A 15,112-nucleotide genomic window follows, 5' to 3' on the forward strand; every position below is an offset into this window, starting at 1 on the left:
TACACACATGCCTGTGAAAATGAGAGAACAATAGGGGAGGAAGACACTGTAGGAGTTTTCCCTAGAACAAGAGAGAGGAGAGCAGACCTAGGGTCAGAGCTGAGAAGTGGACAGGGACAGAGGCAGGGGGCTGGGGATCTACTCAGGAAATACCTGTGGCTACAGTGAAGAGAGGAGGAGTGATGGAGAATAGAAGTGCAGGGGGAAGGTACAGTGTGAAAATCATATCCAGACTAGTTTCTCTCTCTCTCTCTCTCTCTCTCTCTCTCTCTCTCTCTCTCTCTCTCTCTCTCTCTCTCTCTCTCTCAGCAGTCTTGTACCAGATAAAGTATTACAGTTCCTTGTTGGTGAGAGAGCTACTACAGTATGAGACGAATGGTAGTGTAGTCAGTCTGACATTTCTGGAAGTCTGGATTACTCATTACTACTGACCTTGCCCTCAGCCATTACAACACAGCACATCAAACTACTTTATAATCCCAGGGAAGGCTTGTTTTGCTGTAGAGAAAGTTACAAAGGGTAGTCGGGTTGATTATGTCGGTTTTGAGGGGCGTTAGGGTGTTTCCTGAGTAAGAGGTGTATTCAGGGGAAGTGCACGATATGAGGGGAGGTTTAGGGTTTTCCTGTCATTGTGTTGACCCTTCATGAGGGCAAACTTTTCAACTTGACCTCTGTAAGATGGTAAGATGTCCTCCCTAATAACACAGTTCTTTAAAGGGGAGCCAAGGCAGTGAGCCAGAAAGAGGGGAAGTGTGTGAGAGTGTGTGTGTGTGATTCTGTATGATGCTCTGAATACTTGCTTTGTGAATTTGATTATGTGTGTGTCAGTCCCTCTCCTGCTTGTTGCTATGACAGCAGCCCTAGTACCTCTGTGATCCCTCTCTGGGTTCGTCTGGTGGGGCCTGACAGTGTGGACTGCACACAGGGCAGGTGGGATGAGTAAGGAATACTAATTGCTCTCTGTGCAGATTCAGACATGGTGGAGCGAATACTGATCATAAATTCTGCCGTGTCAGAGCTGGTCTCTCTCTCTCTCTCTCTCTCTCTCTCTCTCTCTCTCTCTCTCTCTCTCTCTCTCTCTCTCACACACACACACACACACACACACACACACAGACAGACAGAGTGAAAAGGTGACCTGGTTGTAAATCTGAACATAGAGTTCTCCAGTCTGTGACCAAACACCATCTTTCATACCCATGAAAATGTGTGTGTGTATGAAGAAACACCCACTTTCACACTCCCAAGAACACTCAGCCCTCAGTTACCGGGCCTTTAAAAACAGCCCTAGCAACCCAACGGTAACCAAAAACACTTGCTTCTTCCTGCTGACATTGTGAATACTGAGTATTTGGAGTTTATAAAAATCGGTGTGTGTGTGTCCTGAAAGAGAAACAACAACTTCTAAAGAGGCTTTTGTCTCTGCATTAGGTAGAACTGGGCCAGAACACTCATTTTTTATAGAGAGGAGTCAATGGCATACTAACACACCACACACACTCCATACACAAACACACACTCTGAAATACACAACATCTGTAAATATGAGCCATTGGTTACGTGATATGAAGGTATGACAGTGGCTGTATTCCAGTCCATGTTACTACTATATGAGTGGATTGGAGCACCTAGATCACTTTACAAAAACAACCCACTATCCCCATCACACCAGAAGCTTGTCCACAACACCTGATTTTGTCTCATACTTCATATTAAACCTACTGTATAGCCCTGTCGCCTTGAGCATGCACCTAGTTAGTTACACACCAGCTGTTAGCCCCTTTATTCCTCTACTCTGCCTAGAGCCCCCGCTGTCCTAACCCCTTCATTAGTGACAGCATCAGGTTACGGCACACTGACCTACCTATAGTCTGAATTGGAGGAGGAGTTTGAACACCTCCTCTCACATACAGTGGAGTGTCTGTGTGTGTGTGTGTGTGTGTGTGTGTGTGTGTGTGTGTGTGTGTGTGTGTGTGTGTGTGTGTGTGTGTGTGTGTGTGTGTGTGTGTGTGTGTGTATGAGGTGTATCCTACCTGGTACAGTGGCCTGGGGACACACCTGTGTGCGTGTGTGAGGTGTAGTGCGCGGAGATGTCTGAGAGCTGAGGAGGTGAAGGTCCATAGCAGACCCTGACGTGTGAACAGCACATCCTCCAGACCCAGCAGTACTGCTTCCATCATAGAAACACACAAGTAGCTATCTACACAAAAATAGGTACACCAGATGACAGGTAGGTATCCACAGGTCAGACTAAAATGCCTTGTTTCCTCGCTCTTCTCTCTAAGGATCCAACATTCTGATCACTCCGTAAAAAGAGAGGTCACCGCAATCCTGTGTCAATATCCCACGCAGCTAGAGAAATCCCCAATGGCTCTATCCCTCTCTCTTCTCTCCTGTCCTGTAACTGAAGAAACCCTGAGAGCCAAAGTCTGGTTGCGACAAACACAAACATTCCCACTGCCTGATCCTTGCTCGCTCTCTCCCTTTCTCGCTCTCTCCCTTTTTCTTTTTGGTCTGTTAGTTGTTTTTAAAGTGACACTCAGTTCCAGAGCATTCCAGGCTCCAGGCTGACAAACAGACTGAGAGAAGGAAGGAAAGGGAGCCCCAGTAGATGAGTGACAGGGACAGGGAAAGGTGACTGTTCTCTCTGTGGAGGATAAAGGGATGTGCTTACATTCTCCACACCTCCACTCAGCCACCGGTCAGTGCTTCTCATCTTACCCAACTCCATTGCACGCACACACACACACAGCAGCCAGCAGATTCGCTGACGTCCCATCTCCAGATGGAGGATGGGAGTGTTTTCTCTCAGCTCTGGGAGTCAGGCCAGATTCTAAATTTTTTAACCAGGAACCAGAATCCCAAGGACATCGTGTGGCCTGATGTGACCTCTGAGAATGAAAGAACACCATGCACCCTCCCCTGAGACTTCACTTTATCTATACCTAGCAATCTACCTTTCATGATAACAGCAAAATCAACATGTATTTTCCATCTAAAACACCAACATGTGTTACATCTAACACATATCATACAGTGGCTCCAGAAAGTATTCACCCCCCTTGGCATTTTTCCTCATTTGTTGCCTTACAACCTGGAATTCAAATTGATTTTTTTTGTATCATTTGATTTACACTACATGCCTACCACTTTGAAGATGTAAAATATTTTTTTATTGTGAAAACCCCCCCAATAAATAACACCAAAAATTGAAAACTTGAGCGTGCATAACTATTCACCCCCCAAAGTCAATACTTTGTAGAGCCACCTTTTGCAGCAATTACAGCTACAAGTCTCTTTGGGTATGTCTCTATAAGCTTGGCACATCTAGCCACTGGGATTTGTTTCCCATTCTTCAAGGCAAAACTGCTCCAGCTCCTTCAAGTTGGATGGGTTCCGCTGGTGTACAGCAATCTTTTAGTCATACCACAGATTCTCTATTGGATAGAGGTCTTGGATTTGACTAGGCCATTCCAAGACATTCAAATGTTTCCCCTTAAACCACTCAAGTGTTGCTTTAGCAGTATGCTTAGGGTCATTGTCCTGCAGGAAGGTGAACCTCCGTCCCAGTCTCAAATCTCTGGAAGACTGAAATAGGATTCCCTCAAGTGGTCCTATGGACAGATTCTCCAAACTCCGCTGTGGAGTTTTGCAGCTCCTTCAGGAATATCTTTGGTGTCTTTGTTGCCTCTTATTAATGCCCTCCTCGGCTGGTCCCTGAGTTTTGGTGGGTGTATAATGGATGTAATGGTGCTCAGTGGGATGTTCAAAGTTTCTGATATTTTTTATAACCCAACCCTGATCTGTACTTCGCCACAACTTTGTCCCTGACCTGGAGAGCTCCTTGGTCTTCATGGTGACACTTGCTAGGTGGTGCCCCTTGCTTAGTGGTGTTGCAGACTCTGGGGCCTTTCGGAACAGATCATAATTAGGGTAAAACAATATATCTGTACAATATGTCTCTGTAGTACAGTGCCTTGCGAAAGTATTCGGCCCCCTTGAACTTTGCGTCCTTTTGCCACATTTCAGGCTTCAAACATAAAGATATAAAACTGTATTTTTTTGTGAAGAATCAACAACAAGTGGGACACAATCATGAAGTGGAACGACATTTATTGGATATTTCAAACTTTTTTAACAAATCAAAAACTGAAAAATTGGGCGTGCAAAATTATTCAGCCCCTTTACTTTCAGTGCAGCAAACTCTCTCCAGAAGTTCAGTGAGGATCTCTGAATGATCCAATGTTGACCTAAATGACTAATGATGATAAATACAATCCACCTGTGTGTAATCAAGTCTCCGTATAAATGCACCTGCACTGTGATAGTCTCAGAGGTCCGTTAAAAGCGCAGAGAGCATCATGAAGAACAAGGAACACACCAGGCAGGTCCGAGATACTGTTGTGAAGAAGTTTAAAGCCGGATTTGGATACAAAAATATTTCCCAAGCTTTAAACATCCCAAGGAGCACTGTGCAAGCGATAATATTGAAATGGAAGGAGTATCAGACCACTGCAAATCTACCAAGACCTGGCCGTCACTCTAAACTTTCAGCTCATACAAGGAGAAGACTGATCAGAGATGCAGCCAAGAGGCCCATGATCACTCTGGATGAACTGCAGAGATCTACAGCTGAGGTGGGAGACTCTGTCATAGGACAACAATCAGTCGTATATTGCACAAATCTGGCCTTTATGGAAGAGTGGCAAGAAGAAAGCCATTTCTTAAAGATATCCATAAAAAGTGTCGTTTAAAGTTTGCCACAAGCCACCTGGGAGACACACCAAACATGTGGAAGAAGGTGCTCTGGTCAGATGAAACCAAAATTGAACTTTTTGGCAACAATGCAAAACGTTATGTTTGGCGTAAAAGCAACACAGCTGAACACACCATCCCCACTGTCAAACATGGTGGTGGCAGCATCATGGTTTGGGCCTGCTTTTCTTCAGCAGGGACAGGGAAGATGGTTCAAATTGATTGGAAGATGGATGGAGTCAAATACAGGACCATTCTGGAAGAAAACCTGATGGAGTCTGCAAAAGACCTGAGACTGGGACGGAGATTTGTCTTCCAACAGGACAATGATCTAAAACATAAAGCAAAATCTACAATGGAATGGTTCAAAAATAAACATATCCAGGTGTTAGAATGGCCAAGTCAAAGTCCAGACCTGAATCCAATCGAGAATCTGTGGAAAGAACTGAAAACTGCTGTTCACAAATGCTCTCCATCCAACCTCACTGAGCTCGAGCTGTTTTGCAAGGAGGAATGGGAAAAAATGTCAGTCTCTCGATGTGCAAAACTGATAGAGACATACCCCAAGCGACTTACAGCTGTAATCGCAGCAAAAGGTGGCGCTACAAAGTATTAACTTAAGGGGGCTGAATAATTTTGCACGCCCAATTTTTCAGTTTTTGATTTGTTAAAAAAGTTTGAAATATCCAATAAATGTCGTTCCAGTTCATGATTGTGTCCCACTTGTTGTTGATTCTTCACAAAAAAATACAGTTTTATATCTTTATGTTTGAAGCCTGAAATGTGGCAAAAGGTCGCAAAGTTCAAGGGGGCCGAATACTTTTGCAAGGCATTGTATACTGAGATCATGTGACACTTAAATAAAGTCCACCTGTGTGCATTCTAACTATTTATGTGACTTCTTAAGGTAATTGGTTGCACCAGATCTTATTTAGGGACTTCATAGCAAAGCGGGTGAAAACATATGCACCACCACCTTTCCGTTCTTTTTATTTTTTTGAAACAAGTATTTATTTTTTTCATTTCACTTTACCACTTTGGACTATTTTGTGTATGTCCATCACATGAAATCCAAATAAAAATCCATTTAAATTACAGGTTGTAATGCAACAAAATATGAAAACTTGAATACTTTTGCAAGCCACTGTACCTCGACAATCTCCTCATGGGTATCTCCCATGATGCTTTGTGTCTGGTTATTTGTGGTTTTAAACAACTTATAAATTCCAAACATGCCTTTCCCCTACAGGCCCATTCAAATACAATAGATAGATTGGATGTATTCCCTCTTCCTCAGCAATCCAGCAGTTGGCCTTGATCAATACAGTGGAGTGAATGAGTTCAATACCACCAAACTGAAGGGGCCTATTGAGTGGACTGGACTGATTCATAGTGTGGGGGTGGGGAGGATGATATCGACACGAGGGTCAATGCTTACTGCTGAGTTGTGGTTTTATAAGAATGCAGCAGCCGTGTGTGTATGTCAAAGTTGGTGGCAACTTAATTGGGGAGGACGGGCTCGTGGTAATGGCTGGAATTGATGGAATGTTATCAAATACATCGAACACATGTTTATACCATTCCATTTGCTCCTTTCCGGACATTATTATGAGCCGTCCTCCCCTCAGCAGCCTCCTCTGGTGTATGTGTATCGTGCATGTGTGTATGTGGAGCTGAATATCTGCTGTATGACACTAATACCATTCATTTGATAATGATTGTCAATAGAAGTTGAAAGAAATTACTATCACAACATACATCAACTCTGAATGCTGGTAAAAGCAGGATTTTTGTTTCACAATTCTCCCTACTGTAAGAGCACTGCACTCATCTGAGCTTAGATAGAGAGCTTGCTAGTGTGTTTATGCCTTTCTATAGCTCTCTCTCTCACATACCACAGATGGTGGGGTGTTAACCTAAAAACCCCAAACATCCTAAATGGTGATTTTCAGGGGTCATCAATTTGATAGACCTTCTGTGCTCTGCGCGGCAGGGAATTAGCCCTGTGTCAGATGGTCTTGTGAAATCTACTTTTCTCCGTCCGTGTCTAGACTTGACAGAAAATGCAGTTGTTGTATTCTGATCATGGACTTCTGATCATGGAATTCCCTTTTTCTTTGAGGGGGAGGGTGCAATATTAGATAGCTGGCTAGCATTTATGAAGCCAGCAAACATGTTCTTCACACGCTAGATTGCTAATGACAGTCTGCACACAATGCGTCTTTTCAATGTGATCTTTGTGTTCTGATAGCAGAAGTTGCATGTAAGTGTCAAGTGAAGACATGGACAATGTTCCCTCTAAGCTGCACACTGCACCAGCCAGCAGTAGTCCCGAGTGACTGCCGCCTAGCTCCCTGCCACGCACAGTGCAGAAGAACTATCTGCCTACGGAGAGAAGCACGAGATTGAACTTCACTCAACTTTCTAGAGTTTTCCCTGTTAACACAATCAACATTTCCCTTTACTGTGGCAATTGTGATGAAATCAATGCAACATTAGCCACTTTCAATGCAACATACCGAAACAAAACAAACTATGCAAGATCATTTTTCTTTCAAGTTTGCGCTCAGCAGACCTGAAATTTGCTCATTGCCCAAACAATGTTGAGGGAACATTGGATATGGCCCCTGGAAGGTTTGACATTCCAGATGTGTAAGTGTTCCACTTTTTCCACTTTTTCCACAGCTGGTCTACAGCTCTCACTATACTATACTTTAGGACGGGTGTAAATATTTGTTGTGTGTGTGTTCCCAGGATGTTGTGTGTGTACAGTGTCCTGTGGAATCCTGGGTAAGGTCATGGAATAGTCCTCAGCAGAGTGCCAGAAGACCGTTACCATTGCAACAGAAAATACTTTCGAAACCATAGCGATAGAACAGAGAGGCTAGGAGGTTTGGGATATTCAACTTTGCCAGACCCTGTGAGGACCAGAAGGAATGGACAGGCAGATTGATACTGAAGGTAATTCACAAAGTTGGCAAGGTCTGGTACTATAGTTGCAAAGCTACCGCTAATTTACCAAAGTTACCAGAGTCTTGGGTGATTTTGGTAATTAACAGAAAATCTATGGCAATCTATGGTAATTTTGGTAACATATACTTGAATAACATTGAATAACATTTTTATTTTTGTATTAATATACTGTATAATATTCATTTGTGTTATATCTGTGTCCATATTGTCCATGATTTTGTAATAGATAGACCATATGTTTCAAGAGAAAAAACTCTCAACTATTGACTGCAAGCAATTTGATGCAAAAACATTGACAACAAATGAATATTGACATAGCACATGAAATAAAAGTGTAAAAAAAACAATTCTAAACAATATTTCATACTGAAACCCTCATATTAAACAACAATGGTATTCACAAAGATGATGGTTTAAATTTAGGATAATGTTTTACAGCTTTGTCAGTCTATACTTTCAGTTTTTATTATTTCATATATTTTAGGCCACACAGAGGGCCAGAGATAATTACAGACGCCTTTGATGTTCTGAATTATCTAAAAAGGTTACCAGAAAAATTCCAGAATACAGGCAGTTTACTGGTCAACTTAGAAAGTTTCCAGTAATGTAGCCTCCCTTTGCAACCCTACCTGGTACCCAGTAACACACACACGCGCAAACACGCACACGTGAGCACACACACAGGCACACATGCTCTCACTGAAGCATCACTGTTCCAGATCATTCTCAAAGAGAAACATCCTGAGACAGGGGACAGGGGTAACCTCGACTCTGTAGGAGCAGAGAGCTCTGCTTTTCTTTCCCTCCATGTTCTTCCTCCCCCCTTCTCTCCCTCTCTCACTCCCCCTGTCCTCTCTCCCTCCTCTTGCTCCCTATTTTCTCTCTGTCTCTCTGTCTATGAATAGGCCCTTGATGTGTGAGTCAGTTTGTCCCAGCTTCACAGTGAAGAGCTCATTGAGTCTTGTTCTCTCCCTCTCAGAGAGACCTTCTATATCTGGAGATATTTAGAGGTCTCATATCCTGTTGTTGAGCAATGGAAGATAGACAACACTGTTTGTGTGTGTGTGTGTGTGTGTGTGTGTGTGTGTGTGTGTGTGTGTGTGTGTGTGTGTGTGTGTGTGTGTGTGTGTGTGTGTGTGTGTGTGTACGTGTGCCTGTGTGCTTGTGCGTGTCATGGTTCTATGTAGTTATGTCTGAGAATAGATCATGGGCTCTAATTAACAACAGACCCAGGGCCAGCCTCAGTCAGGCAAGGCCAGATGGAGGCCAGGAGGGATCACAGAGCAGGACTGGGATGTAGGGAGAAGAAGACAGTGGAGAAGAAACAGTGGATGGATCTGCTGGACCACCTTTGATTCATTATTTTCTGTGTTTTTGTCTGTGTTCATTTTACTATGTAACTCTGCAGGCAGGTTATCTGGGAATATGAGTCATGTACAACAGTGGAGGCTGGTGAGTGGAGGATGGCTCATAATAATGGCTGGAATGGAGTAAATGGAATAGCATCATTTGATACATCAGCAGCCTCCACTGATGTACAAATACACAGCATAATCCATCCGGTGTTTACAGATCTATGAGAGGTGTCTAGGGGTAGGGTCTAGAGGTCGGTTTGGGACCGGGCATAACAACAACTGTTACTCTGATCAACAAGTGAAAAACAGAAGAGGGAAGGAGGAGTGGAGGGGAAAAGGGGAAGAGAGGTAGGGTGGTGTCAAAAACATTCTCTCCTTCCAAAGCGCTCCAAGGGGAGAGGAAGGGGTACCCTTTCATCCATAAGAGTGGGAGAGAAGGGCTTAAGAATCCAAACTCAGCTGCAAACCTTTCACACTCTCTTTCCAATCCCAACCCCACCTAACGTCCCCGTCCCTCTCTCATTTCAAAGCCAGAACCCTCAGGGCCAGAGAATCTATGGAGGAAAGCACCCCCTGGGAATCTATGGAGGAAAATAGAACCAGGGTAGACAGAAGTGTAAAACTACACTACTGCAGCTACCTTTCAGGGTCAGTGTGCCAGAATAGTTTTAGGATCCATCAGCAGCTTGCTTTTGTGGTTGTTTTGAACATACAGAAAGACATGTGTCTGGTGAATGGGGGATGGATGACACATGCGTTAGAGGTATACATGACCAGGCACCAATGGAGGGAGACATAAGGGATAGTGAGTATTTTCTCAAGATTGAAAAACAATTAAATATAAATCAATGGAGATTACATTAAGAGGCCTAATAAAGATGGATCACAGAACCGCCCACAGCCTCATGATGCCCCTGTCCACTACTGACCTTCTCTCTGATTGGATGAGGCAGAATGATTTAAGGCAGTGATTGGAAACGACATGAGGGTTAAAGGTAATAAGCATTGATTAGCATTATTGTACCAACACTACATTCTTAGAAAAATGGTTTCAAAGCAGTTCCAGGTAGAACCCTTTAGGGTTCCACGTAGAACTCTGTGGAAAGGGTTCTACATAAACTGCATTCGGAAAGTATTCAGAGCCCTTGACTTTTTCCATATTTTGTTACGTTACAGTCTTATTCTAAAATGTACTAAATAAATATAAAATCTTCATCCATCTACACACAATAACCCATGATGACAAAGCGAAAACAGGTTTTTAGAAATGCAGTGGGGCAAAAATGTATTTAGTCAGCCACCAATTGTGCAAGTTCTCCCACTTAAAAAGATGAGGCCTGTAATTTTCATCATAGGTAAACTTCAACTTCCAGAAAATCACATTGTAGAATTTTTAATGAATTTATTTGCAAATTATGGTGGAAAATACGTTTTTGGTCACCTACAAACAAGCAACATTTCTGGCTCTCACAGACCTGTAACTTCTTCTTTAAGAGGCTCCTCTGTCCTCCACTCGTTACCTGTATTAATGGCACCTGTTTGAACTTGTTATCAGTATAAAAGACACCTGTCCACAACCTCAAACAGTCACACTCCAAACTCCACTATGGCCAAGACCAAAGAGCTGTCAAAGGACACCAGAAACAAAATTGTAGACCTGCACCAGGCTGGGAAGACAATCTGTAGTAGGTAAGCAGCTTGGTTTGAAGAAATCAACTGAAGAAATCAACTGTGGGAGCAATTATTAGGAAATTGAAGACATACAAGACCACTGATAATCTCCCTCGCAAGATCTCACCCTGTGGGATCAAAATGATCACAAGAATGGTGAGCAAAAATCCCAGAACCACACGGGGGGACCTAGTGAATGACCTACTGACCTACTGTGAGGCATGGGGGTGGCAACATCATGCTTTGGGGCTGTTTTTCTGCAAAGGGATCAGGACGACTGATCCGTGTAAAGGAAAGAATGAATGGGGCCATGTATTGTGAGATTTTGAGTGAAAACCTCCTTCCATCAGCAAGGGTATTGAAGATGAAACGTGGCTGGGTCGTTCAGCATGACAATGATCCTAAACACACCGCCCGGGCAACGAAGGAGTGGCTTCGTAAGAAGCATTTCAAGGTCCTGGAGTGGCCTAGCCAGTCTCCAGATCTCAACCCCATAGAAAATCTTTGGAGGGAGTTGAAAGTCCGTGTTGCCCAGCAACAGCCCCAAAACATCAATGCTCTAGAGGAGATCTGCATGGAGGAATGGGCCAAAATACCAGCAACAGTGTGTGAAAACCTTGTGAAGACTTACAGAAAACATTTGACCTCTGTCATTGCCAACAAAGGGTATATAACAAAGTATTGAGATAAACTTTTGTTATTGACCAAATACTTATTTTCCACCATAATTTGCAAATAAATTCATAAAAAATCCTACAATGTGATTTTTTGGATTTTTCCCCCTCATTTTGTCTGTCATAGTTGAAGTGTACCTATGATGAAAATTACAGGCCTCTCTCATCTTTTTAAGTGGGAGAACTTGCACAATTGGTGGCTGACTAAATACTTTTTTGCCCCACTGTACCTTATTAACATTTATATTCAGACCCTTTCCTATGAGACTCAAAATTGAGCTCAGTTGCATCCTGTTTCCATTGATCATCCATGAGATGTTTCTACAACTTGATTGGAGTCCACCTGTGGTAAATGCAATTGATTGGACATGGATTTGTAAAGACACACCTGTCTCTATAAGGTCCCACAGTTGACAATACATGTCAGAGCAAAAAACAAGCCATGAGGTTGAAGGAATTGTCAGTAGAGCTCAGAGACACAAGCCTGTCTCTGAGCTCTACTGACAATTCATTCGAACTCATGGCATGTACCAAAAAATGTATGCAGCATTGAAGGTCCCCAAGAACACAGTTGTTTCCATTATTCTTCAATGGAAGAAGTTTGGCACCACCAAGACTCTTCCTAGAGCTGGCCGCACAGACAAACAGAGCAATCGGGGGAGAAGGCCATTGATCAGGGAGGTGACAAAGAACCCGATGGTAACTCTGACAGAGCTCCATTGTTCCTCTGTGGAGATGGAAGAACCTTCCAGAAGGACACTCTACCAATCAGACCTTTATGATCGAGTGGCCAGATGGAAACCACTCCTAAGTAAAAGGCACATGACAGCCCGCTTGGAGTTTGCCAAAAGGCACCTAAAGGACTGTCATACCATGAGAAACAAGATGCTCTGGTTTGATGAAACCAAGATCGAACACTTTGGCCTGAAGGCTAAGCGCCATGTCTGGAGCAAACCTGGCACCATCTCTATGGTGAAGCATGTTGGTGGCAGCATCATGCTGTGGGGATGTTTTTCAGCGGCAGGAATTGTGAGACTAGTCAGGATTGAGGGAAAGAGCGATCCAGAGCACTCAGGACCTCAGACTGGGGTGAAGGTTCATCTTCCAACAGGACAAAGGCCCTAAGCACACAGCCAAGACAACGCAAGAGTGGCTTCGGGACATGTCTCTCAATGTCCTTGAGTGGCCCAGCCAGAGCCCGGACTTGAACCTGATCGAACATCTCTGGAGAGACCTGAAAATAGCTGTGCAGTGACGCTCCCCATCCAACCTGACAGAGCTTGAGAACATCTGCAGAGAAGAATGGGAGAAACTCCCCAAATGCAGGTGTACCAAGCTTGCAGTGTCATACCCAAGAATACTTGATGCTGTAATTGCTGCCAAAGGGGCTTCAAATGTTTCATTTTATTTTTATTATACATTTGCAAAAATAAAAATAAACCGTTTTTACTTTGTCATTGTGTGTAGATTGATGAGGGGGAAAAATGATTTACTCCATTTTAGAATAAGGCTGTAAAGTAACAAACTGTGAAAAAAGTCAAGGGGTCTGAATACTTTCAGAATGCGCTGGGATCTACCTGGAACCAAACAGCGGTTTTCAAATGGTTCTTGTATGGGGACTGCCGAAGAACCCTTTAAGGTTGGTTACCTTTGACAATTACATAATTGTTCACTATACTGTGCGCACAACACTGTTTGTGTGTGTGTGTGTGTGTGTGTGTGTGTGTGTGTGTGTGTGTGTGTGTGTGTGTGTGTGTGTGTGTGTGTGTGTGTGTGTGTGTGTGTGTGTGTGAGTGAGTGAGTGAGTGAGTGAGTGAGTGAGTGAGTGTTTGTGTGTGTGTGTATGCGAGTGTATGCGAGTGTGTGAGTCAGAAGCAATTATACCCTCTCCTGCTGTGCGGACCTGTGAGAACCCGCCTGACACTGAGGCGTCTCCTAGGAGAGCAACGCTAACCAGCTAAACATTCTGCTGTTTTTCCCCTCTGTAGGAGATTGACTCTCTCTCTCTCTCTCTCTCTCTCTCTCTCTCTCTCTCTGTGAAATAAACTATAAAAAATGTACAGTAAACATTACGCTCACAAAAGTTCCAAAATAATAAAGACATTTCAAACGTCATATTATGTCAATATACAGTGTTGTAATGATGTGCAAAAAGTTAAATGGAAAATAAATACACTTAATAAATAGAGGTTGTATTTACAATGGTGTTTGTTCTTCACTGGATGCCCTTTTCTTGTGGCAACAGGTCACACATCTTGCTGCTGTGATGACACACTGTGGTATTTCACCCAATAGATATGGGAGTTTATCAAAATTGGATTTGTTTTTTAATTCTATGTGGGTCTGTGTAATCTGAGGGAAATATGTGTCTCTAATATGGTCATGCATTTAGCAGGAGGTTCGGAAGCAGAGCTCAGTTTCCACCTCATTTTGTGGGCAGTGTGCAAAAAGCCTGTCTTCTCTTGAGAGCCAGGTCTGCCTTTAATGGCTTTTCTCAATAGCAAGGCTATGGTCACTGTCTGTACATAGTCAAAGATTTCCTTAATTTTGGGTCAGTCACAGTGTTCAAGTATTATGCTACTGTGTATTCTCTGTTTAGGGCCAAATAGCATTATAGTTTGTAAATTCTTTCCAATGTGTAAAGCAATTGTCTTTTTGTTTTCTCATGATTTGGTTAGGTCTAATTGTGTTGCTGTCCTGGGACTCTGTGGGGTCTACTTGTGTTTGTGAACAGAGCCCCAGGACCAGCTTACTTAGGGGAATCTTCTCGAGGTTCATCTCCATGTAGGTGAAGGCTTTGTTATGGAAGGTTTGGGAATCGTTTCCTTTTAGGTGGTTGTAGAACTTAACGTATCTTTTCTGGATTTTGATAATTAGCGGGTATCAGCCTATTTCTGCTCTGCATGCATCATTTGGTGTTTTACGTTGTACTCAGGGGATATTTTTGCAGAATTTTGCATGCAGAGTCTCAATTTGGTGTTTGTGCCATTTTGTGAATTCTTGGTTGACCTCAACCATAAAGGGCAATGAGTTCTACATCTGATTCAAGTATTTTTTTTGCCAGATCCTAATTGGTACAGTGCCTTGCGAAAGTATTCGGCCCCCTTGAACTTTGCGACCTTTTGCCACATTTCAGGCTTCAAACATAAAGATATAAAACTGTATTTTTTTTGTGAAGAATCAACAACAAGTGGGACACAATCATGAAGTGGAACGACATTTATTGGATATTTCAAACCTTTTTAACAAATCAAAAACGGAAAAATTGGGCGTGCAAAATTATTCAGCCCCTTTACTTTCAGTGCAGCAAACTCTCTCCAGAAGTTCAGTGAGGATCTCTGAATGATCCAATGTTGACCTAAATGACTAATGATGATAAATACAATCCACCTGTGTGTTATCAAGTCTCTGTATAAATGCACCTGCACTGTGATAGTCTCAGAGGTCCGTTAAAAGCGCAGAGAGCTTCATGAAGAACAAGGAACACACCAGGCAGGTCCGAGATACTGTTGTGAAGAAGTTTAAAGCCGGATTTGGATACAAAAAGATTTCCCAAGCTTTAAACATCCCAAGGAGCACTGTGCAAGCGATAATATTGAAATGGAAGGAGTATCAGACCACGGCAAATCTACCAAGACCTGGCCGTCCGTCTAAACTTTCAGCTCAAACAAGGAGAAGACTGAT

The 15,112-nt window shown here is 43.0% G+C and overlaps 1 protein-coding gene across 10 annotated transcripts in view; it reads right to left on the reverse strand.

Annotated features, from left to right (window-relative positions):
• LOC139405889 (FERM domain-containing protein 4A-like) overlaps positions 1-15,112 on the reverse strand; it is a 136,851-nt gene that overhangs the window by 102,319 nt on the left and 19,420 nt on the right. For 6 of the 10 annotated variants that reach the window (XM_071148371.1, XM_071148394.1, XM_071148342.1 and 3 more), the window contains exon 1: positions 2,034-2,180. The exons of the other annotated variants lie outside the window; for them this stretch is intronic. In XM_071148371.1, coding sequence (XP_071004472.1) covers positions 2,034-2,180 — 147 coding nt within the window. Of the gene's footprint in view, positions 1-2,033; positions 2,181-15,112 lie in introns of those variants that run through there. 10 annotated transcript variants of the gene reach the window in all.

The sequence above is a fragment of the Oncorhynchus clarkii genome, chromosome 1, assembly GCF_045791955.1.
Source record: "Oncorhynchus clarkii lewisi isolate Uvic-CL-2024 chromosome 1, UVic_Ocla_1.0, whole genome shotgun sequence".
NCBI classification, from domain to species: Eukaryota; Metazoa; Chordata; class Actinopteri; order Salmoniformes; family Salmonidae; genus Oncorhynchus; species Oncorhynchus clarkii.